The sequence below is a fragment of the Aspergillus udagawae genome (genome assembly GCF_001078395.1).
Source record: "Aspergillus udagawae IFM 46973 DNA, scaffold_9, whole genome shotgun sequence".
NCBI classification, from domain to species: domain Eukaryota; kingdom Fungi; phylum Ascomycota; class Eurotiomycetes; order Eurotiales; family Aspergillaceae; genus Aspergillus; species Aspergillus udagawae.
In genome coordinates this window covers 1,356,761-1,381,594 of record NW_025091272.1, presented here as the reverse complement: position 1 = coordinate 1,381,594, position 24,834 = coordinate 1,356,761, and the positions used below count along the sequence as shown (strand labels likewise).

Sequence of the window (24,834 nt, the reverse complement as noted above, 5' to 3'; positions counted from 1 at the left end):
TAAGGACGTACAAAAATACCTAGGAAACCCGACTCGTGGAAACTCTTGTTATCTGTGACCTTTTTAAAGCATCAATTTGAGGATAAAGATCCCCGCAGACCCGCACGTGCCAAGAAGCGGGCCGACTTTATGCCGTCATCCATGCGCTGTTTTGTTTGTTTGTCTGGTCGGATGCATGGTTACGGTATCGCCTTGTAGACGCAGATAACTTCAGCATCTAAGAGGTAATGCAAACTGAAGGAGTACTACTTGCTCTGCTGCTGATTGAAATTCTGAAGTAGGATCTACAAAAAATACCTAGCATTATTGAAAATCCCCTAAGTCGGAATTCACAAAGATATCATATCATGGTGTGCTGCTTCCCCTCACCGCAACAGCTGATAGCCAGATCATATCAGGCTGACCAAGACTATTGCAGGTCTCAAATACACCCTTCCGGCCGTCGCCCTTATCCTTTGGGTCTCCTCGAGCTTCTCCCTTTCGTCGACCATCTACACCCAACTCGCCGCCCACACAGATCCGGCCCAGCACACCAGGAACGGCAGGAAGCTCTCCGGGGCGAGGATATACTCCAGTACAGTCACCAAGCAAGTTAAACCAGACATATACAGTCACAGATGATGATGGCTCCTCTCCGAAGAGCAGCAACCCAATCCCGCAACCCAAATTCACCAGGGAGTTGCCGTCCTCGCCAACCAAGGGAGCGGACGCCCCCGACGATTCCTCCTCCATCATGGAAGCAAAGACTGCCAGCATGATGGCTGCTTCGAGCGATGCCGCTGCCAAATTGGCACCGACGCAGTTGAGGGAGATTCGCGAGGCATTTCAAGTCCTTGACAGAGACAATGATGGGTCCGTGAACAAAGACGATGTAGCTGATGTACTCGTGAACATCGGTAGGCCCATTGCATTCTCTGTATTTCAAGGAGGTTGGACTAACCCGTGCTACAATTTAGGCCAGGATGCCTCTATAATTTCGCAATTCTTCCCTCCAGGAAGCGACCAGACGATCAATTTCCCTACATTTCTGAATATCTTATCTACTCTACTTGCGCCTCTTTCTTCTCGCCAGGAACTGATGAATGCCTTGGCTGCTTTTGACGACGATGATAGCGGACAAATTGACGTTGCAGAGCTACGCGATACCCTCTTACACACGGCGTCGGAGGATGGGCAGTCACCGCTGACGGAGAAGGATATCAACGAGGTATTGAGTGGATTCACCGGACGCAGAGTGTTTGGTGGGAAAGTCGGGAAACTGTCTGGAGGAGGAAAAAGAGGAGAGGTGTTTCGCTATCAGGAATTTGTTGATAGCGCTATAGGAGGATCAGTAAGTGGGCGCCGCGATCCTGATACCGGCACGAAATAGGACTTAATAGTTGCTGTGAGTTTGGATACGGCGTTTTGGGGAGGCGGCGAGCTTGTGTTTGACATATGAGATGTATACTGTATACTTAATTCTCGGCTCTGGAAGCTGTGCAACGACGTATATTCTTACTGATTGCATCCAAACAGAAGTACTCTACCTCCCTAAGTTATTCAAGACATCCATGGGTTGCTCCTACACATGACGTTTCTGTTGGCGGGCCGACGGCTTATTTACGAAGACCAACATGATCCATCACAACCCCCATCTCTTTCACCTCTTTTTCTTCTCAAGAGATACGTATCTGGAAAATAAATAAAGAAGAAGTTATCTCCCGGTTGAAGCATCAATAATTTAATTGTGGCGCGTCGCGTGTCCCCGCATTCCTCGATCGGGCAAAAGCCCGCCATGCCCTGAGATGCATACTGGGCGCGGATCGTCCGAACCTGCATCTAACTACGTTTCTTATCCCCGGAATACACTACTAGACTCTCGGCACTAACAGCTGCTTATTTCTTTCTTCTCATCCTTTCTTGGCTGCTGTCCTCCTCGCCAGGAAGATGGTCCTTTCCTGCGATCGTCTCAGCAGAGATTGTTTGCGCTAAAAAGGGAAAAAAAAAACATACCCCTGTTTCATAGTCATACAGGACCAGCCATGTCCCAGCCAACACAAGCCCAGCTGAATCTAGCCGCTCTTGCGGGCTCTTCTTCACCCCGGACGATGCGAACTTTACGGAAGATACAGTCGCATCAGATCCTTTCGTCGAATCCTTCTGTGGTTAGCGGTCCGACATCATATCTTTCCACTGCGCGGTCGTCCGCCAACGCCGAGGAGCTGGCGCAACAGGCACAATTGGATTCCCCTGTTCGTCTGCGACACCGCCGGGCTAGGTCGAATAGTGACGCCGGCTCTGGTGAGCGACCCATCTTACAGACTCAGAAACGATCGGGGAGGAAGACCGGCTCGGGGTTTGGAATCAAGAGATCGGTCTTGGAGACGCTGCTACGGGATGGGCCGCAGAATGGGGACGTCGAGGATGCACTGAAGGAATTGAGATACCTTGTCTTGTCGACAAGGGTGGAAGCAGATGGTGATGGCATGGTATGTGGATATTTGCAATAGCGCCGTGACCTCTGGGGGGAGGATGAGCCTGCCATGCTAACATCTATGTTCTAGTCGACATATCGCGTTTACCTATGGCTCACACTACTCGATATTCCCCCTGTACCAACCGACGAATACCTCTCACTCATACATCGCGGGCGTTCGCCGGCTTATACCAAGATCCGCAACGACACATTCCGCACCTTAGCAACCGACCCCTTGTTCAAGCGACGCGTCACCGAAGCCAGCCTGATCCGACTACTCAACGCCACAGCATGGAAAATCCACGATGCGAAGGCCAAAAAGCGACCGAAATCGCGCCTATCGACCTCCCGCAGGCGGGAAATGGAGCTTTTGATCAACACACCACCGAGCATCGCGGAAGAGGAGCCTACAGACGACCATGCCAACATCCTCATGGCAACACCCAGCAGCGAAGCCATCACCAGCGAGTCGGCGATCTACGTGCAGGGGATGAACGTTCTCTGCGCGCCCTTTCTGTACGTGGCGCGCAGCGAAGTCGAGGCCTTTGCGCTGTTTCACTATTTCATTACCCGCGAATGCCCAGGCTATATCCGCGGCGCCATGGACGGCGTCCACCGGGGTCTGCGACTGGTCGATCGATGTCTCGAGATCGTCGAGCCGAAGCTCGCGGCCTATCTCTTCTCCAAGGGGATGCAAGCGGAGCTCTATGCCTTCCCATCAGTGCTGACACTGTGCGCCTGCACGCCGCCGCTGCCCGAGGTGCTCCACCTGTGGGACTTCCTCTTCGCGTACGGCCCACACTTAAATATTCTATGCATCGTTGCGCAGCTGATCCGGATGAGAGATACCATTCTCGATAGTCCAAGGTATGTTTTCTTTTTCCCGCATGAGCAATATCAACAAGTCGCATTATCACATTGCTATGCATGGACGAGTCGATTCTGACCAATCACACAGTCCAAACAAGATCCTCCGGTCCTTCCCGCCGCTCGACGCGAAGGAGATCATTGCCCTGACCGTCCTCATTGTCCGGAAGATTCCTGATGCTCTCTATGCGGAGCTGATCGATCATGCTAAATAGGCCTGTTGGTCGTATCGCCAATGTAACATACCAGGTAACATGTATTATCTACAGCTTGCATTTTTGCCTTTCTTTTCTTTTTTTTTTTTTTTTTTTTCAGCCCAATTGGGTCATGTTATGTTTCCGCTTGAGTTCTGCTGTGTTGTGGCTACCTGAGGGCTTCTGCTTGCGCTTGCCATACCACACTGGGCTGTTACTGTTATACTTGAATGAATAATGAGGCAAGGAAAAGAGACGCGAAGATGCATTGAAATGGAACGGGATGAAATGCATGTATTGTTAGATCAGAATGATTGACGAATGATGACTTTACTGTTAATTAGTCTAGGCAATGAACTTTTGACATTCGCAGATGCGACATCCACCTCCTCTCCTCTATGAGTTCTCCCTGACCTGACGCCGAGCAGCAAATCGCATGATGAAATACTTCAAATAGAAAGCAATGATGCAGAAATCAGACCCAACCCAATCCACTCAACAAGACAATGGAAATAAAAGCACGTATACATATACTCAAACACCCAGATGCTATGCATTAGCAGCACGGGGGGATAGGATCAAATCGCCAGCGCCGTCTTGCTCCCCAGTCCGGACCCATTCACCACAAGTGGCTGGCATCGATCCCTCTCCCTGTCGTTGGCCCCCTGGCGCACACTGTTCCTGTCCACCGTCCTCGGGCCCGGCGCGGTGGTTATATCAACCTGATCCGTCTTCTTCTCGGAATGGCTGAGGCTATTCGGCAGATAATACCCTTCGCTCGCAGCATAACCCTGGCCCTGGCCATGTCCATGACCCGAAGAAAAATAGCTACTCCGGTCAATCTTAACCCTGATCTTGGCGCCGAGGAAAAACGCCGTGTTGTACAGAGCGATGGCGCGCTTGGCCTCGTCGGCGGAGCGGAAGGTGACGCGCGCGAAGCCCTTGCAGCGGCCTGTGTCTGGGTTTAGGGGCATCTCGCACTGCTCGATGGTGCCTGCGTCTTGGAGGAAGAGGGTCAGGTCGTGGGGTGTGGTTGTTGGGCCGAGGTTCTGGATGAAGATGGTGCGGCGGGGTGTGAAGCGGGAGTTGGTTTGGAGTTGGCTTGGTTCGCTGCTTGAAGGTTTGCGCGGGTAGAAGGTGGTTCTTGGTCGGGGGGTGTTGTTGTTGTTGGTGTTGCTGTTGGTGAAAGGGTGTTCGGGGTGAGGGTGTAGCTGGGGGATAGGGTATGTGGGGAGCATGGCGAAGGCGAGCGTGTCGCAGAAGGAGTGGCTCAGAGATGGCGAGTGTGGGATACTTGGTAGTTGGTCGGTGAAGACGGGGACGAAGGGCTGGAGATAGGGGGGAGGAGGAGGAGGAGGGGGCATGGCCATCGGGTTGATGACCTGTGCATACTCTGGGCCCTGGCCCTGGTAAACTGGGGCCGGGCCTGGAGTCATTGGGACAAGAGGGGTGCTGCTCTCGTTAGCTGGATTACATCGAATATAAAGGAAAGGGGACGCACTCTGGGGAGATGGGTGAAGGAGGAATGGCCAAGTTCTGCGCGACTCGAGGAGGAGTCGAATAGCCTGCAACGTATGCCGGGGGAATCACACAGGTAGGGCTCTTCGTGGGACCTGCAACAGGCCTTGTAGGGGAGCTCGTTCGAGCCAGAGTGACGACGAGACTCTGTCCATCCCATCCGTTGGTGGAAAGTCTATCTGAGCATTCAGTTAGCCGTCAATTCGTGGCCATGCTCCGGTCTGACATACGGTATGTGCGCCATGCTTCGTCTTCATTCTTCACAATAATTTGCCCCAACCCAGTGGGAAATCCGTGCTGGTCGTCGTATACGACTGCCTGTCGGATATGCAAGGCCGTCTGGCGTACCATGTCCTTGAGCTCTTGCCAGCGGCAGTGGGCTGGTATCTGTTCTCTCAGTAAGACGTGCCATCTGGCTCAGCTGCGGGAGTTTGAGCGGTGCTTACACCCTGGAGAAATAGAACGAACTCTTCATCCGATGCTCGAGCTCGAGCTCGTCCTCTCTCACGTGAAGGCATGATGATAGCGGGTCCGGCTACGGATCTGCAGTGATTGAACGCCCCGGATATCTCTTCCTTCAAGTAGGAAAGTCAAGAAGAATTCTTGAATTTAGGCAACCTGCCAGTCTATATGCAGCGAAACGCGGATAGTCAGGCTGGGTCACTGCCCGAAACGCAACGGTCTGGGAAATTGGTGAGGGTCAGCATGGGTGTCTGACGTTCAATACTCAGCCAACAACTAATCAAGGGTGAGCTAGATGACCAGGAATGGTAATTCCTACCTAAAGGCCTGACTGGTCCTTCACTTTGGGGGGTACTGGTGGCAAAGTTGAACCTGATGGGTACCTGATGGCAGAAGAGAACAAATGGGGTTGTGACAGGATACAACGCAAACCCCTGGCCTTTTCGACGATGAAAGAAAGGAATAGATGATTAAGAGGAAGAAAAAGATGAAAATCAGGTCGTTTTATTCTCTGCAAGGTTCAAGGGAGATGATCGTACCCCGATATGAACCCAATGTTGAAAGAACGACGATAGTAGTGACAATAGCAGACAGGAAGAGATCTGGCATCAACAGCCACAAGTCCGTCTACTCGTCTAGACGTGGAGCGAGATTGGTGACTTGCCGATCCAAAAGTGGGATGTATCAACTTCTTGGTGGAAATCGAGTCTGTCTGTTCTGCACAGAGGAATTAGTGGAGCGGCCCAGAGAGATATGTCATGCATCGATCAACTGTGATCGATCAGATAGAAGACACGGAGAACAATTCTTGAAACAAAGGAACTCTTTTCCTGAAGGTTCTTATGGTCCTAGATAATACATCTGCTGTAGAAATAGCGCCTAAGCTGTCTTGCATACTCCCGACAACCGATATAAAACCGAAGAAGATCAAGTATGTTGGGAGCGACGCAGTAGTCGCTGTCACTCAGTCACTGTATATCTACGACGAGGACACAGCGCTTAGCGTCTTCAGGTTACACCGCCAGATCTGGAGGAACAGACAAGTATGGCTACTGGTTACAGAAGACGAGGCGGTCCGTCACCTGCATTTCGTTTGATTGATTCAGTAGATGGTTGAGGATGGGCAGGTATTGTTGTTGGTTGCCAGTCCATCTGCTTCGATGAGTATCCCTCGGCCCAAGGCGAAGAGATGACGATGTTGATGAATTTTACAGACTAGAAGTCCTTCAGAGATCCAAATCTGTGTGTGCGGGTTCTCCAAAAATAGGCATGATCATTATGGCCTTGTCAGGTATGACCAAGAACGAATGATGCGTCGAATAAGCATGTATTAATGCATTGATACTGGACTGTCTGACCACCGAACAAATGCTCTCGAGCCATCCCTTGATTCGGTCCAATTCAGTCATTCAGACAATACATCCATCATTCGAGGCCTTCCGAGATCTGTCAGGGATCACCCTTGAACTGCCTTGGTGCATATGAGCTATCAACCACCGCCTCGCCACAGTCACCGCTACCATTTCTTCGCTTTTTCCAGTCTGTCATTCGTCCACATCCGACAGGCGAAAGAATGTCGCACAACACACAGAGACGCCTTATACAGATAGAGAAACTAAGAAATCTGCCCATAGCAGACCGGAGTTGATGGAGAATGGGAAACAGGCCCCCTCCCTTCCCAGGAGAAAAGAACTGACTAAGACTAGGGGGCTGAAGGCGCGCAGGGTGCAAGTATGTCAATGGCTCAGCTGAGATAACGATACCTGACTCATCCGGGCATTGGATTCCAAATCCTGACGACTTTCCGAGAGAGTTTTCATTGACATGGTGGATATTTCAGCTTGCTTGCAGCTTTCGACAGTTTGACGGAAGTGGAACAGAAACGACTTAGCCTTTCAATGACATGAGCTTATCGTCCTTGTCATGATATCATACTTATGATTAAGAAATAAGTTGTCTGCAGATTGTGCCTTGTTCCTGGTGCTCAAACTGTTGCCTTTACCCTCTGAGCATGTACAACTCTCTCAGTCATTCAGAGTCTCAAGAGATTGAGTAGATCCCATCAGTGAAAATCCTCATTGTACGGAGTCAGCATACGCCACTTGTTTATCGTCTGTGAAGTCTACTATCATATATGCTGTGTACTAGGAGATAGGACTATGATCTTTAACATTAAGATTGTGGAGATCCTCCATATCTTACGGTTTCCTCTTGAACATAAAATACAATAGTTTATGCAGATCAATCAATAGATTATCCCTGCTGCTGGACTAATATTTCCCTAGATAATTGCGCCACCCCTTGAGATTGGCTGCGAAGATTATTTCGCCGACTGTGGCCACTGGGGGTCTTCCCGATCCTCTTTATGATAGATAATTCGCAATGCCAAGCGATCTGAAACAACCATTAAGTCAAGACACTATTGCTGATCATTATGACAAGTGGACTTCGCATATCACAGTACGCTGCATTCACAGTCTTGCAGGCTCGTCACAATTTGGAACTGGTATGTCCCTGGGATCTTCCAGAAAGTCCTGCTGCTGTTCCCTCGTCATCCACCACAAGAATAATGGGGTGACCCACTCGAATACCCTGGAAAGGACGGCGCCCATATCATGAGCCGGCATCCAGCCTCTAACGGCGGCCTGGTGGGCAGCTTCCACTTTCTTTCGCTGAATGTCTTCGAAGAAGCGGAAGCTGGCCGTGGGGTCGTCGATCCCGTACCGCGAGAGTACCTCGGCAAATTTGATCGCATCTTCCAGGGCATGTCCGATGCTCTCGCCCTTTGGTGGCATCTAGTGCAGAATTCATCAGAATGACATGGTTCTTAAGTGAGGTAAAGGTATCCTTTACGAACCGCATGGGCAGCATCTCCCAGAAGTAGTATCCGATCTGTGGCCCATTTCCCGTTTGGAGGGAGAAGATAGATCGGATAAAACGTCCAGTCCTCCACAGCCTCGATGAATTTCTCAGCGTCAGGAATGGCCGACTGTTGCGTGATTCTCTTCCCTTCCTTGCGGACCATCTCCTGGTCCTTCTCCAGCAACTTCCACCCTTCGCGGGACCCTTGCTCCTCCGTCTGCATCAGCACAACCACGTAGACGAGCTCCCGGGCATGATCGCAGAAGGTCGTCAATGCAGACCCATACCGCGACATCAGCAGCGCTGTATCCTTGAAAAACGGCCTGCCGTTCTCTTCAAGCACTTCCTTCGCCTTGACAAAGCCATACGCCGCCGCAACCCCGGAATACGAGGGTTTCCGGTCGGGCTGCACATGCACCCCCCGCACAGCAGAATGGATCCCATCGCACCCCAGCACCATATCCCCCGCGACGCTCGTGCCGTCTTCAAAGTAGACGCTCACCGCAGTTGCACCGGGGAGCTCCTCGACCCTCACCAGCTTCTTGCCGTACTCGAGCTTCACGGCGGGTAACCGCGCAATCACCCGCAGCATCGCCTGCAGGAGCTCATACCGCATCACCCGCCAGCCCTTGTACCCGGCAAACCCGGACCCCTCGGGACCAGTATAGTCAATCGTCCCGATCTCCTTGCCCGTCCGCAGGGAGAGGATCTGGATGGCGTCGACCTCGCAGCCGGCCTTCGCCTGCTTTAGCTCGTCCAAGACGCCAAGCATGTCCAGACATCGGAGGGCCTTGGGGGTGAGGTTTACCGGCCCGCCGAGGGTGCTGGGGACGCTGCGGAGCTCGTAGACTGTGATGGCTAGGTTAGTTTGTGATGAGGCGAGGGCCTTTGATATGGCGATGGCGGAGGCAAGGCCGCACATGCCACCGCCGATGATGATGATGTTTTTTCCCATTGAGCGTACTTCGTACTCTGTATTTTCATTCACAAATTCATATGATTTCCGCGCGATACATAAATCATAATCATGTCAAGGACACTGGCCTGGCATGTCTTTATACTTTGACCCGAAAAAGCGGTTAGTATCTTGCAGGAATAGGAATGCGAATACGAGGACTAAAGAACGGTGCCACGCCACAGCTGTTTACTCGACCGTTGTCCTTTGCTGTGGCGCATCATCTCAATACGAGGAGCTGAACTGCTGTGAAGTCTGTCTTGATAATGTGACGCGACAACGTTTCCAAGAATAGATAGATTGCGAGCTTGGTTGAGATTAGCAAGTGGAACTCTCGATTCAATCAACAACATGGTTCGAACAGCGATCCAGAGTCGAATCAAATCGTCGTCCGTCATTTGTCTAAATCTCAATCAACTGAAGATGCAGTAGGAACTTGCGACTTGTCATGGCTACACCATCCACAGGGTAGAGTAACTACAGGTTCATATACCACAGAGCTCAGACCCGCTGATCAGCGCCTTATCCTAATCAACATTCAATAGTGGAATCTTCACCCCACGGGCCGCCACATGGACTGATGCCGGGGCTAAAAGGGGCTCCCTCGTTCCCTCTGCCTGTGTCTTACCTGGGATTTAATTACTATCCTAGGTAAAAGCGTAAGTCACTAGGAAAGAAAGACACCAAAACAAGAATCGTAATTGCTCGAGACAGCCTGGGGAAATAATTGCGACTGTGTGACGCAAAAGGTGAAACACAGGTCACGGAGATCGACAGCAAGGGGGAGGGGTAGCTGGAGATAAGGCCCCTCTGCGGAGTATCCCTCATCTAAGGAGGGAGGTCCAGTAAATTCACTGTACAGTCTTACTCTGCAGTTTAATGGAATGAGGGGTGCTTGGAGACTCTGCACAGTATGTTGCACGGAGTTTCTACTATATTCCTCCCCCGTCCTGATGCCATCCATTCCCCGTTTGTAATGTGAGGGGCAAGTACCCATGCTTCCCTGGTTGAAGAACGGCAGAACCGAGACGCGTCGTTCTGGCGGCGGAGGATCAGCTCCAACCAGGGAGTTTAGAATGAGGAGTATCAGTCGACGCTGAATGATCTTCAGTTCTTGTGCTTGCGTGATGATTGGTGCTGATCACCGGAAGCTGACGACTCACATTATGATAGACATGATGGGCATCCCCCTGTCCAGGCTAGGGAACTGATAAATTCATCTGCTTGTATACTTATTGGTGGCTGTATTCATCACTAGCTAGAGCAGCCTCTTACTAAAACATAAAGAGGAGAATAAAATGTACAGTAACATGAAGGAAGCCTTCTGGGTATTATGATGACGAAAACATGTCGCTAAGCTCAGACTAAACAAGAGGAAAACTCCAGTAGCCACACAAAGGAAATAAGTGATAGTATGCAGGGTACATTGCGACCCATCAATTCGGTTTCGTTAGAGTGATTCCTTCAATCTATGCCATCGTCTTCACGCTTGTCATGTTTTGGATTGGCTGCATGAGTAGAAGCCGACAAGCTTGGAGCCAACACGAGTTCGCCATTGTCTCAATGTCAACACATATGGCATACCATCTTGCGAACCATATCATCGATGGGATGTATCGTCATAGTACTCCAATAAACGTACAGCCGATGCATGATGCAGACAGTGAGGCGAGAGTTGTTCTCGCGATGAGACGGGTACTTTGAAGAATCGATCGAAGGGCTGCGAAATAGTCCGCGACTCAATATTGTGCAGAGATCAACCGTCCAGTGTATCCCAATAATATCGGCGAATAGTGAATGGATAAGGCATCAGGAGAACCACGTTAAAGCTTCGTTTATCGGTGAATAGCCAAAGAGTTGTGTTCCTTATGATGGCGACCCGTTTGTTCTTTTTGTACTCCATATCATGTAAATTTCCCACATTTCACGATCGGTTTTTCAGAGGCGGACTCAGCGAATGAAGCCGACCATGGATGCACAGCGACTACAGTAGTATGAATTCATGCCGAACCGAACGACGCCTGGGGTAGATTCGTTTTCGAGGCTCATAGAGCGCTGGCACCTCGAACAACGGACGATATCAAAGCCCACTGAGGCAGGTCCTGAATCGGTGGTCGAGGGCGAGGTAACAGGCTGGGTGCCGCTGGAGGGTTGATGTTGGACTTGGACAGACGGCGCGCTCATTGTCACTATCCAGAAAATCGGAGATGGTAGCAATAAAAGGAAGAGTTGGCCGAGATATGCGACCGACTAATTCTGAGAACCAGGGCCAGATTTTTGGGGGCCCTTGATAAAGTCGAGAAAACAGGGAACCAGAGGCAATGCGTGGCAGCCAGATTAAGTGGTGGGGAAATCAAGGATAAGCTCCAGTCCAAAGCAGGGTTTGCAGAAGGAATTCACTGAAATATCCGTCGAGTAAGAGTCGTGGTCAACTTTGTATTCCAGTGAACCCTTGAGCAAACCTGATCTGCTGGTGATGGGGGAGAAAAGGAGGAAGAAAGGCGTGCGATTTCAGGTGTGGATAGATATACAAGACGCCGGCCGGTGGGGGACAGTGGAAGTCAGGTATCTCCAGGTATAAATTATTATTGTTAGCGTACCACCGCCAGGGATTCGACGCCAAGGGGACCGCCCCGTAGATTGCTCTCTGAAGGGTCAGATCGATCCACTCTCCGGATTTTTTTTTGGTCTTTTTATTCTTTTATCCGCCTCCCTTTGTTTTCTTCTAGCTAGTACTAGTAGACTAGAGGAAGAGGGCGCAAAAAGAATTTCGGCTATGAAAGAAAGGAGGAAGTGCAGCAATCAATTCCCAATTGGGTCAATGATATGGTACAGAGTAAAGTGGTTTGGAATGGAATTTGGCTTCGGTTTCAGGCAGGTGCCCTGAAGAATTAGTCCTTAATATGGACGGTGATGGTTGCTGTGAGTTGGAATGATGATGTGGACATCAAGGTATGATGATGGTAAGCATCATGATGCAGAAAATTGTATGTAGTACAAAATACTTGCTCTGTGTGAAGAGTCTGGATGGGTGCTGATGAGTACTGGAAATGTGGAGGCCAAACTAGCAGTTTCTAGATCAACACTGACTGTGCTGATGATTCTCTTATAATCCAAGAAAATAATAGCATTGAGTCGGTACATCAGGGTACATAGCTATCACACCACTCTTGATAGAACCATGCATATTATTACTACCATCATACCATCCTTATTATCATCATTGAGTGCTGTGATCGATTAGCCTAACTTAAAGGTGCCCTGAAACTTTGTTGTTGCATCGCGGAACCAGAGCGTTCGCTGACTGGTGGGTTGCTCACGCCAATGAACACGCCCGACTATATACAGGGCAGACTCCCTACTTTAGGTACAGAGATGGCATCGGAACCAATCCTTATCTGGGATCGTTCCATGTGTCTTCATATCTCTTTACAACGGCTATCCTGCAGAACTACCCAATAGAAATCTCCCATGCACCTCCGAGGCTCGACGGTCATGTCGTCATGACCTGGTTCGACCAGGTTTATTGATTAAAATCAATTTATTTCCGTCAGCCACTTACTCAAAATTGATCTTTCCAGTTCTGCCTCCAGCTATTGATATTGGATGGTCCGACAAAAATGCAGAGTGCATCAAAAAAATATCAAATGCTCAAAAAGGCCTAGTGACGATAGTCAAACTATTGACTTCTAGTAGTACTACCTACTTGAGACAAGTCCCACCGTGGCGACGAAGGAACGCCGAAGATAATAATAATTGTTTTCAACTCTCAATTCTCACATAACGTCTTGAACTAAGCCTACGGAGCGGCTACGGAGCGTGGCTGTTTATGGCTTGTAAGTGGCTCGTTCAGCCAGATCCATGAACCTTCGGGGCTGAAAGCACGCCGATGTTCCATGGCTCGGACTATCTCAGATATCCATCCAGTATGATTGGTTGAAGGATGGGAAATATCTTCCAGCCTTGCAAGCAAGACGCCCTGATATTTCCTTTTTACGCAAAGTTGGAGACTTTCTGACTCGCGATCTATTAATTTGGCTAATTTGGCTTTGTAAGTTCGTATGAATCCAAAAGGTTTCTTTGTACTCGGATAGTTCTCGGGAACATATAGCAGGTGCCAGATCACTCCGCTACTGGGAAAAAGCTAGGAAAAGGACTGTGGCTATGTTGCATTCCTTTGAATCCTTAGGGCTTCAGAGTACCCACTCTGGGCGTTTCAGAATCGACTCTGACATGAGCTGAATACTCGCTGAAGCGAGCTGTCAGCCTGTCAGTGGCTGATCATTACCATCATTCCTTATGAGTGACAGGAGCTACTTTCGAGGCTCAAATCATATTATTCTGATCCATCTGAATGACTTGGGAGATTCCATCAATGTGGGTGATCTTGCGCTGTAGATGACCAGTAGTCCAGTACTCTATTTCAGTTGCAGTCACTCCAACCACACCGTCTTTGTCTCCTCCATAACAAAGTTAAGGCAATGTCGAGCTTTTACTCAATTTGGAAAAGCGTTTCCTTGACCAGCTGGCAGCTGTTAGTTAATAATGCTTCCTTCAGTTACTAGAACTTCAGGTATTTTCATGTTTTTGATTTAGCACATCCCACGTCGCTTGTCCAATTGGAGTTAGGACTGCGACCAGCTCTGAAACTAGTTGAACGACAGGTGACCGAGGAGACTAAATACGGAAATGTTCTGAGTCCGAATTCGGTCTACGAAGCAGATATCTATCAATAGTAGTACTACAGGAGACTCGATTAGAAGCATTGATTTTACAGAATATAGATGAATAGTGCCCCGGATAGCTTGGCCGAGGCTACATATGAGGGAATTTAGAAGTGTAATCCCTCACTTGAGTGATTTTCTCCCATCGATCCGATTTCCGGGATATCCATGCAAATAATCGGGGCAATCGGATAACATACAACGAGATTTCAAAGGAATGTCTGCCATTACAGCTGGCTCCAATGGGCCAGGAGTGTCTTCGGTACCTGATTAGAAGGCCTCTTCTCCTCTCATCTTGCGAATCTCACCAATTCGAACATGAGACTCTGCGGGAGAGTTATCCAACTGCCTAACCATCTTGCGCCAGCGTACACACGACACAATCGCGTCTCGAACAAATCATCCCGGCTACGCTTTGCACTGTTTTCATTTGCAGGATGCAAGAGTCCGATATTTCCGTCCTGCCGCTCCTGCGTCTATGTCCGCCACTAAATTAACCTGAGAACGGGCCGCTTTCTTAGTATATTCATTTGTGAAGTGATCGAACTTCCAAGTACAGCCAGCACTTTACGCAATATTCCTCTAGAGTCGACTCCACAAATAAATGTAAGGTTGTCCGGAGTAACTGCGAGATTTCCGTCTGCAGCATCTGCAAGGCGTTGTAATAGTGTAACCCTGAGGAGGTCGTCCCTTTTCCAGCATGGCGGCAATGCAGGGGTGTGAAGAAAATGTAAAGAGTTTCGATACCTACTGTGGAAGCTCAAAGCAACACTTATCTGGACCATTGACTGGAAACCTTTATGGCTGGGATGATGCGTGTTTAACGGTCTGGAGTTCGGGGCAGTCATGGTGCTTTGCATAATTACACCTATCTAATTGTCGGACTTCTCCCATATCTGAATCCTGCCGTGAGGGGATACAACGCTGCTGTCGTGACATCATCTCACATGTGCTGGCTAAATAGTTGTCTTGATCGACGACAAACCACCGCCATTCGTGATGACCAACACACATTCTGGACCGTTAATGGTTATAGATAGGCCGGAGAGACAAGAGAGTATTACTGTTGAGCCTTGAGAGTGTTTTGTTTGGTCTCCAGCTTCATCCGATATCATCCTTTTTCTTATCAACTGGCCATTTGGGGGGTGGTTTCCCCTGGATCATGCCGACGTCATGGAAACATTCAGAACTGCTCGCAGACGACTGTCGAGGGTGCTACCTCGAATCACCCAACCACAGACGGCATTGAAGCTTCTTCCCCCTTCGATCGCAAAATCACCTAGGTAGCACACCACTGCTAGTTCACAGTTCGACTATTTGAAAAAGAGACCCTGCTGCAGGCCGGTCTACTTGATTCGTCCTTGGTGGATAACTCAGGGCCAACTAACTACCTGTCCCGCTCCTGCACCTACCCCGCCAGAGCACTGTTGACCGAAAATCTACCCACTACTCGCTCGTGCTCCTGTCTTCACGCAAGTCACAAACAAAGTCACAAAACCTTCCTGGGAAGCTGCAGCATATCCTTGTCCTACGAACCTTGTGCATTGTCAAAGCGACGATTTACACCATGACCGGCACAACCCCGAATCTCTACAGCTTTCCCAACGCCAACGCTTTGGCCCCGCACTTGAGGGCCTATGTGCTCCGGTGTCAGAACTCCGCCATCAATCGCCATAACACTTTCCGTGTCGCTGTATCGGGCGGTTCTCTACCTGCAGTTCTCGCCGAGGCTCTACTTGCGCCTTCAAACGGTTCTCCCGAGGACACTGTCCGGTTCGACAAATGGGACATTTTCTTCGCCGACGAACGTGCTGTCCCTCTTGACCACCCGGATAGCAACTACCGCCTGCTCAAGGATGAGCTCCTAAGCAAGATTCCCGCTGGAATGGGCACTCCTAAGGTTCATCCCATCGATGCCGACCATGTCAACGATGACACCCAGGAGCTTGCCGACCTGTACCAGGAGGACTTGATGCGCTCGTTCGCGGCCAAAGACAGCGTCAAGCTGCCTGTCTTTGATCTCATTCTTTTGGGTTGTGGTCCCGATGGTCACACCTGCAGTCTCTTCCCCGGCCATGAACTGTTGCGAGAGAAGGACGCCTGGGTGGCCGCGGAGACCAACTCGCCCAAGCCGCCACCAAAGCGCATAACACTCACATTGCCTGTTGTCACGCACGCCGTCAGTATCGCTTTTGTCGCCACTGGAGCGGGAAAGAAGGAGATCCTGAAGCAGATTTTCGATGCGGAAGAGGGCCGGGATCTGCCCTCGGCGCTCGTCAACCAGGGTGGTGGGGAAAAAGTGAGCTGGTTTACCGACCATGCTGCCATTGATGGGGTTGCGTTCCCCAGACGTGGAAGCTTGTAAGCGGTCTAGTGGACTTATGAATGGCGTTATGTTCGATTTGCTATTTTTTGCTTTTGAGAACAGTCAAGGGCGAAAAGTACCTCTATGTTTCACACGAGTCTTCTAGGTTTCCTGGCTGGCGTTACGGCCTAGAAATTGGAGTAGTGCAGGGACAGTGGCTTTAATCCGAGATTCATTCTTATCATGTGTCTCTTCTCAATTCAATATGAGTTCATCAAATGGCCTTGGTTGTCATTTAGAAGTTATGGAGACGGAAAAGTCTACATAGACAGCGGTGAGGGTCGTGAAATGTGTAGCTTAAGAACATTGAACGTTTATGAGTGACCGTCTACACGAACTATTACCGTAATGCATTGAAGGAATAAAGCATCCATCCAGGAGCATATCCGTAAGCTCCGAGTATCAGTATCTGGAAAGTCGGACAAATACAACTCGTGGAGGTCGTCTCCGCCAAGCTTTGTTCATTGTTAGTGTTTACAGATCCTCTCCCGTAAGAAGCTCGCTCCATCACTTCTGATCTACCTCGTCTGCGAAGCCTTTGACAAACCCAGCTCAGACCCAGTTATACCCATATTGATTTCTCCCGCCCAGAGAAATGACTCAAGTGATCTAGACCCAACCTCAACCATGCCGATCCCTACGCGCTCCCTTTCCCTCAGAGGACAAAGTAAACAGGTTAGTGTTGCGAATCAGAACCAACCCCCTGTCCAACCAGCTACGCAGTCAGTCCAAGCCAAACCCCTGTCTCTCGGCCTCAGCTTCATTTTTATTCCCACACATCTATGTGGCTATTGACTGGAGTATCTTACTCACTATCACCAAGTCCACCACAGGACGCACAGCAACAACCAAAACGACAGATGGCCATGGCGATGGATCCGCAGACACGAGCGCAAGCACAAGCACAAGCACAAGCACAGCCGATCGCAGGAAAAGTCTCCTCCCCCAGCGCAGTATCCCCGTTCGCGATCGTGATCGAGATGGTGCTGCTCCGGTGCGGCAGCAGCAACAGCAGCAGCAGCAGGTGGAGACACGGTTACAGCGAGGGAGCCGGATCTTGTCTAAGATGCCGGTAACACAACAGCATAAGGAGGAGAGTTTTTCGGAGTCCAGCACGGCAGTGGCAGCATCAGCGCCAGCGACAGCTACAACTACGGCGGCGAATACTCGACGACGGAGTTTGATACGACCTAGCCCGTTGAAGACAGGGACAGCTACGGGTGCAGGCGCAAGGACAGGGACAGGGACAGCGACAGGGATGGGAACGAACCCGGGCGGGAGGGTTGCTACAACGCCGAAGAGCACGACCTTCGGTGCGCAGGGATGTTCGACCTCACCGAGGAAACGGGATGGGGCCTCGTCAATGTCCCCGAAGAAAACGGATATGCCGCCGCCGGCGCGGCCGACCCGGTCGGCTTCAATGAGACAGCCTTTGAAAGCTGGTGCTGGCGCAGGTTCTGGGGCCCCCGCCACTGGGATTAGGCATGTGCGGCACCGGAGCCAGATTGTGGCGCCGTCATCGAGTCAGACTCAGGTCGCGAAGAGGAGCGACTCGCAGTCTTCTGGGTCCACGTCCACGACGACGGGGTTGGCATCCGGGACGAGATCGAGTGGGCAGTTTACGACTTATCAGCAACAGTTCTCGCCGAGGAAGGTGGTGAGACCGGCGGCTTTGTCTGCTGCCAGGGCGTCCGCGGATGGGGAGGATTCACTGATTCCGGCGACGTGGCCGGAGATTGCGGCGCTTCAGACGGAATTACTACAGTTGAGCTTGCTACATTCGTCGTCACTACAGCAGATGGCGGCACTGGAGTCCGAGTCGGAGGAACAGCTACGGACCAAGTATGACGCGGTCGCGAAGACGTATCGTGCGATTGTTGGGGAAGAAAAGAAGTGCCAGCGGTTGCTTAATGGGCAGGCCTTGAATCGCTGGCTTGAGCATGCCAGCGAACATGGTGGTCGCCAGAATTTCGCTGCGCAGATCCAGGTCTTTTCGCAGCTGGTGCAGGAAGTGTGTGATTTGACCGACAGTCTCGGAGGGAGGTATACGATGCTTGTCCAGGAATTCGAGGAATGGTTCCGGAAAGCGCAAGCGATTGAGAGTATGCGACTTCATCGACAACAGGCAGATGCGAGCCATGTGGTTTTCATTGATCCGCTCGATCGCGTATGGAAGGACGAGGTGCACGCCATGACTATGAAGCTTGAACAAAGCTTGAGGCAGCTGCAGAGCCTGGATATTGCGGGCTATGACGGACCAGAGCAAGTGCTCGCTGATGCTGCACTTGTGCGTACAGCCAAGGGACTAGACGTGATGATCGCTTCGATGGTGGACGAGCTAAAAGCGATACGTAGGATTGAAGCGCAGATTGTAAGGTCGGAGAGGCAGTGGGTTAGTCAGCTCACGGCCAATTTGGCTGCAACCCACCCCCGAGATGTGAGGGGCCCGAGGCCTGGAATGTGGAGAGCTGCACTGTTGAGGTCATAGACGATTCTATTTGGATTTATCTGATGGATCCACCATGGAATCCACGGAATATCTATCGCTTCGCAGAGTGTGAGTACCAAGTTACGACGCTCAGTAGCCACCACTGTACCTAGCACCTCCGCTTCCGCCGTCTACTGGCAAAGGACCGAAATTTAACCACGGCCCGTAAGTAGGTAGGCTTCATGCTAGACAGCACACCCGTCGCTGGGAAGGGATGGAAATCAGAGAAGAGGGGGAACAGCGAGCAGCGATAGAAACCAGTCAAAGAAGAGCTTCCTAGAGCAGGCCCACCGACAGACCTCGGGCGAAAGCGTTTCACAATGACACGTTCAATGCATCCAGAAATGCCGTCTGCTGGTACGAGAAAATGTCATCGACAGGGACGGCAAACCTGTTCCTCGCCTGATCCATGATTCCAACCCATCTGCATTCCTGAGACTGCTCACACCTCGGTCTTATTCTTTCCCTTTTTCCCCTCTCCCATTCTTTCCTCGCCCGTCAACGGTTTCGACGGATCCATGAAAATCCTGATTCAGTGCAATGGGTCGCGGGTTGATATTCGGGCTAGTATGCCTTGATTTGAACGAATCGCCTCGCTTCACGAAAGTAGTCCTCTTTTTTGGTCGATCATGCACTCTACCTTGGTTTTTTCCCCCACCATGCAAGCCTCAGAATTCGGGGGTGGAGGGGCCGCCGCTGAGAGGTACCGGAAGTCTGGAAGGTTGCCCTTGTTCTCCATAAAAATGATAGCAATCAGCCACTGGAACCTGAACTTGTAAGATGCGAAAACAGGACTCTGCATTTCAGTGCCCGGGATTCTGCCAGGGTAATTCTCAGACCTGTTTTGTGTCTGAGATCGCCTTTCCGATCAGGATTTTCGGCAGAAATAGCGTTGATGAGTTGACGAAATGATGAGCATGGAATGACAGTGTTTTGCCACGAGTATCTCCCAAGGTCCTAGAAAGGTATTATCATTATGAACAAAATAGAGAGGTAGTAGCCGAGAAAACGAGGATAGACAGCGGACAGGCTCACAGGGAAAAAACATCAAATATACTTTAAGAAGTAAGCTAGCTAAAGTATCTTCCCTAGTCTTGCTAGTGGTACTATTTATCTACTGCCTATTATTCGGCAGAGTAGCAGCCAGCCTGGGGGGACACAGACATCTAGATTCCTGAGTTTGCTGCAATCTGCAAGCCATTCAGAGCGCTTCAAACCCCATCGGAGACGGTGACAGGCGGGCTTGCTTGACTAAGCGGTGGAGTCCGTGCCGGCGCGATCATCATGTCGGGTCCGACTCGGGTGTCACATTTCAGGGAAGCTCGTGCTGAACGGTAGAATAAAGTAAGAAGATGCGATCCTATTGCAGAGGGTGAGAGAGAAGAGTATACAGCAAGAAGAGGGGTAATTCTTGCCGAGACAATAATCAAGTAGTGATTGGCAAGCAAAGGGCTATATTTATTACTTGTCAGATGTAAGTAGAGGTGGTCCCCCGAAGAAGAATGGATCCAGCGACAATACCACCAAGAGCACATAGGAGAGGTGCTTCGACACAACCCGTACATAGCATAGTAGTTTGGTGGGTTTGAGTCTGGGCCTGGAATCGATCTATCTGGTTTAAGAGTCAAGCCTCAAGCCCCCTCTTTCGGTTCCTTTCGTTTGTTCTTCTCTCGGTTTCTATCTAATATTCCACCTCTTTTTACTCGCGCCTCTACTTTCCCTCTTTTCGGTCTCATTCCACAGCCCACCCTTATCGACCCGATCTACTGAGATTAGCTTCGTCTGATCTTGCTTCTGCATTTTTCCTTCCCCGGATCATCGTCCCCCCTTGGTTCTTACCTGCTTCTATCTCTTGTCTACCACATTCTATCCTGGCCCAACTATCTATCGCCGGGACTGACGTCACCTCCCCCGAGAGAAAACGTCGGCACAGCACAGAAGCTCTGATCGCCCGGTCGAGATGGTCCACACGCCAGGAGACTGGAAAATCGCCTCCCATTTAGATCGAACATCCGGCCCTAGCTTCTGCATCGACGCCAACCATGAAGGACTCACTGTATGATCGCATCTGGCGCCGGGAGTCGGGATACACTTCACCCTCAGCAAGTATTCGTGGTATATATGGCTCCAAGGAATGGATCGACGATTTGGATATTGTGAACGAGCTGGGAGGTCACACAGGCTGCGTCAACGCGTTATGGTATGTGCTAGCTGCGAGACCACTAACCATGGACTTTCTCTGACGAGGTTATCTTATGTCTGGCGGTAGTTGGTCGCGGTCTGGTCAGCTGTTGGCCTCGGCTTCTGACGATCTGCATCTCAACATCTATTCCTACCAGCCGGAATCCTCGTCCGCGCCCTTTACGCTCAACACCACCGTTTACACGGGCCACAAGGCGAACATCTTCTCGGCCAAGTTCATGCCCCATTCGAATGATCGCACGCTAGTGACGTGCGCCGGTGATTCTCAAGTGCGCGTCTTTGACATTGAGTATTCCGCAGGTAACAGCAATGTCGCCGCAACGTCTGCCTTTTCTGCGTCGGCCCGGAGCCGTCGCTTCAACAATTTCTTTAGCAATGCGCGCTACCTGAACGAAACAAACACAAATTGCAGAGTCTATCGGAGTCACGCGGATCGGGTCAAGAGGATTGTCACCGAGTCGTCTCCGTACCTCTTTCTCACATGTTCGGAGGATGGCGAGGTTCGTCAGTGGGATTTGCGCCAGCCGTCTACCGCCTATCCGCAGCCGCGCGGGGGACAGGGCTTCATGGCGTACCGGCCGGGTCTGGATCATGACGATTCGAATGTCCCCCCTCCGCTGATTTCGTATAAACGGTACCGTTTGGATCTCAACACCATCTCGTGCTCCTCGAGTCAACCGCATTACATCGCGCTGGGTGGCGCCCATTTGCATTGCTTCTTGCACGACAGGCGAATGCTCGGACGGGATCTGCTTGCGGAAAGGGGCCATCCCGGGGGTTTCTCCGACAGCGGCAGCCAGCACGATGAGGAACTCATGGGAGAGGCGACGAGATGTGTTCGGAGGTTTGCCCCCGGCGGGAAGAGACGAATGAGCCCACGGGATAATGGGCATATTACCGCCTGTAAGATCAGCGACGCCAATCCGAACGAGATGGTTGTCAGCTGGTCCGGAGACCATATATACAGTTTTGATCTGGTTCGGAGTCCGGACGCGAACGATCCAGCGTCGGCGATTCAGGAGTCCGTGCAAGGAAGTCCTAGTTCACGTAGGCGTCGAAGCTCAAAGAACAGAAAACGTAAACGGCAAAAGGGAGCTTCGCTGTCGTCACAGTCTAGCGGCAACCGCCATCAATCGCGTCGGCGATCGGGGGGACACGATGATAGCGGTGAGCTAGCCTTCAGAGTCCGCTATGGCAATGGAGAGATGGAGGATATCCCGTTCCCCTCGCTATCCGAAACGGTATCGAGCGCTCCGCCAAATGTGTTGGAGCAGGCGCAGTATTCGGTTCTGAACGAGGCACAGCGGCTGAGCATGCGTATCGCCAAAGGACTTGTCAAGCTCCGCAAGGCCCTCTTCTCCTTGGAAGCATCGGTGCGCGAAGCCACCGAGGCTTCAAGTCCATCCGATCTGACGCCGTACACTGCTTCGTTTTCTACTGTATTGACACACGCCGCGGAGCATCTGCCCCGAATGGGAGAAGTCATGCGGACATGGAGATATCCCCTCGACCCCAGCCCAGACGTCGTGAGCTTTCAGCAATCTCTTCGTCGTAATCGGGAATCTTCCTGGAGATTCGTCCAAGCTGCGGGAACACTTGCACGGTTTCTGGGAGGTGAAATCCAAAGTTCTTCCGAAAATGAAGATTCGGCGATGAACCTATTCCAGCAGATAGTACCTGCGCCCGGTGAAAATAATGTGATTGTCACGAAAGAGCAATTTGGCTATGACTTTGTCAAAGCTATCTTGCTGTTCTTCGAAGGAGGAAGGGCCGCTGTATTGGCTGGGTTCAAGACCAATCCCTTTCACAGACGTAATCTGGCGCGGTATCCGATTCCTGAAACAGCTGACGACAGTGCGATCGAATCGGTCCTGGTTCCTTACCTTCAAGGCTTGGCAGGGGACTATCCGGTGGTCAATGTCGATGCCTCAAGATTTGAACACGACAGCACTCGCACACTGTTTCCGACACAACATGCTGCAGTTGCTGCCTTTGCAAATGCCTTGCAATTGCCATTGGAGGATTTGGGACATGTTGCAGCCAGGATTCATGGTGATGGTGGGACTGCACATCACGTTCGATCTCTTGACCGGGCTTCAGCAACCAGATTTTGGGTTCTGAAGGTAGGTCGAGGCATCTTGATGGAGACAGGTACTGGAGTCAACTACGCCTTTGTGAACCGGGCCTTTGGCGGGCTGCGCACGGAAATCGAAGATAACTCGGACGGTGAGCTTCCGCAAGAGAGAGTGCAAGAGGATATCGACGGCAGCGTCGAGGAGGAGCCGATCCAAGACGTGCACCTCGTGACTTCTGGTGGCTCCATTAACGGAGACTCTACTCATGGGCACACACGAACCTCCAACCAGAGCGGACCGCGGACGAGGTCCACTAACGGCGGGCCGGGAGTTGGAAATGGGGCCTCCATTGAGCACGACGATGCGGCGGTCGTGAGCGAGGATGGCTCCGATGTGTCAACAGAAGATGACGAAGAAGAGGACGAGGACGAAGGAGACTTCAACATGGAACTTGGCGATTCTTCTGACGAGGACGAGGATGAGGACGAAGCCGAGGAGCATCTCATCAACAGATATGGTTTCCGACGAACGCGAAGAGAGGACGTCGAACTTGACGTGCCTTGTTCCACCCATACTAAAGTCTATCGGGGGCATTGCAATATCAAGACAGTCAAAGACGTCAATTACTTTGGGCTGAATGATGAGTACGTCGTGAGCGGCAGTGACTCTGGCCATATATTCATCTGGGATCGGAAAACAGCGAAGTTGGTCAACATACTCGAGGCGGATAGCGAAGTAGTCAACGTTGTGCAAGGTATGTCCATTTTGACTATATTTACGGCATTAACTCACGCTTATTTGTAAGGACACCCGTACGAACCGACCATCGCCGCTTCTGGAATCGACAGCACTATCAAGATCTTCTCACCCGATCGCCATGCGCAGGAAGATGCACGCCGCGGTATGCACATCCTGGACCCCGATAGCCCGGCCAACACGCTCGGTGCAAACGTTGCCGGTATTGGCGGCCTCAAAAGCTGCAAACGTATCCATGATAGCTACCGGATCATGAGCCAGAACGACGTCGATCGTCAAGGAGGCATGAGCGAGGCGTACATCACTGTAAGTCATCGGCGCCTTCGTTTTTCCTTTCTTTTACCTGGCATAAATCTGACTCCGTCATTCCTCAGAGGAGTATGCTGGCTCGGTTAGCTGCTACATTACGGCAAAGACAGACTGTCGGAGGTGCATTGGTGGACGGAGCGGGCGAGGGCGCTACGATTGTTCTGGACGAAAATTGCACTGTAAGCTCTCGGATTATTCTTATCTCTTGGCATCCCCATTGTTTGAAGACTAAACAAGTTCTGTGCAGGTGATGTGAGACCGCCTCGAGAATGCTTTCGGAGCGTGGTCGACTGGTCAACTGCCATGCCGTACGACTTTTCAACTATATTATTAGACCCAGGTTGCCAATAGTATTATATACACCATTTTTAGGACTCTTGGGCATGTCATGCAACTGGCAGTGTATTGTAGTAAGTAGCACTTGGACATGGTAAAATCGGTCGACAGGAATTGTAGCGTACATAATCGCAAATGCTCTGCCTCATCCATAGTCCATATAACCCCAGAACTGCCAGTACAGCGTAGCCAGTGATGTTCTGACTGTTTGCTATATATATTGTTATCATCACGTGATGATAACGATACCCCACGTTTTAAAAAAA

General features: G+C 50.9%; 7 protein-coding genes across 7 annotated transcripts; 5 read left to right on the top strand and 2 right to left on the bottom strand.

The window, feature by feature from the left end:
- Nucleotides 1-347: 347 nt before the first annotated feature.
- On the top strand, nt 348-1,369 carry Aud_010717 (putative calmodulin; the record flags this gene model as incomplete). Its single annotated transcript, XM_043295550.1, has 3 exons — nt 348-350; nt 419-896; nt 957-1,369. 3 exons carry the CDS (start codon nt 348-350, stop codon nt 1,367-1,369), a joined length of 894 nt encoding a protein of 297 aa, XP_043151485.1.
- A 652-nt stretch (nt 1,370-2,021) lies between these two features.
- Nucleotides 2,022-3,537, top strand: Aud_010716 (TBC domain-containing protein; the record flags this gene model as incomplete). The annotated part of the gene is made up of 3 exons (XM_043295549.1): nt 2,022-2,468; nt 2,544-3,322; nt 3,414-3,537. 3 exons carry the CDS (start codon nt 2,022-2,024, stop codon nt 3,535-3,537), a joined length of 1,350 nt encoding a protein of 449 aa, XP_043151484.1.
- A 557-nt stretch (nt 3,538-4,094) lies between these two features.
- Nucleotides 4,095-5,446, bottom strand: Aud_010715 (RNA-binding protein; the record flags this gene model as incomplete). The annotated part of the gene is made up of 4 exons (XM_043295548.1): nt 4,095-4,968; nt 5,018-5,213; nt 5,265-5,414; nt 5,440-5,446. 4 exons carry the CDS (start codon nt 5,444-5,446, stop codon nt 4,095-4,097), a joined length of 1,227 nt encoding a protein of 408 aa, XP_043151483.1.
- A 2,521-nt stretch (nt 5,447-7,967) lies between these two features.
- Aud_010714 (FAD-dependent oxidoreductase) lies at nt 7,968-9,313 on the bottom strand (the record flags this gene model as incomplete). The annotated part of the gene is made up of 2 exons (XM_043295547.1): nt 7,968-8,291; nt 8,354-9,313. The coding sequence occupies 2 exons, from the start codon at nt 9,311-9,313 to the stop codon at nt 7,968-7,970; spliced, it is 1,284 nt and encodes a 427-aa protein (XP_043151482.1).
- A 6,291-nt stretch (nt 9,314-15,604) lies between these two features.
- Nucleotides 15,605-16,402, top strand: Aud_010713 (6-phosphogluconolactonase; the record flags this gene model as incomplete). The annotated part of the gene is made up of 1 exon (XM_043295546.1): nt 15,605-16,402. The coding sequence occupies one exon, from the start codon at nt 15,605-15,607 to the stop codon at nt 16,400-16,402; it is 798 nt and encodes a 265-aa protein (XP_043151481.1).
- Nucleotides 16,403-17,029: 627 nt separating this feature from the next.
- Nucleotides 17,030-18,890, top strand: Aud_010712 (uncharacterized protein; the record flags this gene model as incomplete). Its single annotated transcript, XM_043295545.1, has 2 exons — nt 17,030-17,077; nt 17,226-18,890. 2 exons carry the CDS (start codon nt 17,030-17,032, stop codon nt 18,888-18,890), a joined length of 1,713 nt encoding a protein of 570 aa, XP_043151480.1.
- A 2,042-nt stretch (nt 18,891-20,932) lies between these two features.
- On the top strand, nt 20,933-24,483 carry Aud_010711 (WD repeat-containing protein; the record flags this gene model as incomplete). Its single annotated transcript, XM_043295544.1, has 4 exons — nt 20,933-21,090; nt 21,160-23,921; nt 23,973-24,229; nt 24,298-24,483. The coding sequence occupies 4 exons, from the start codon at nt 20,933-20,935 to the stop codon at nt 24,481-24,483; spliced, it is 3,363 nt and encodes a 1,120-aa protein (XP_043151479.1).
- Between the last annotated feature and the right edge of the window lie 351 nt (nt 24,484-24,834).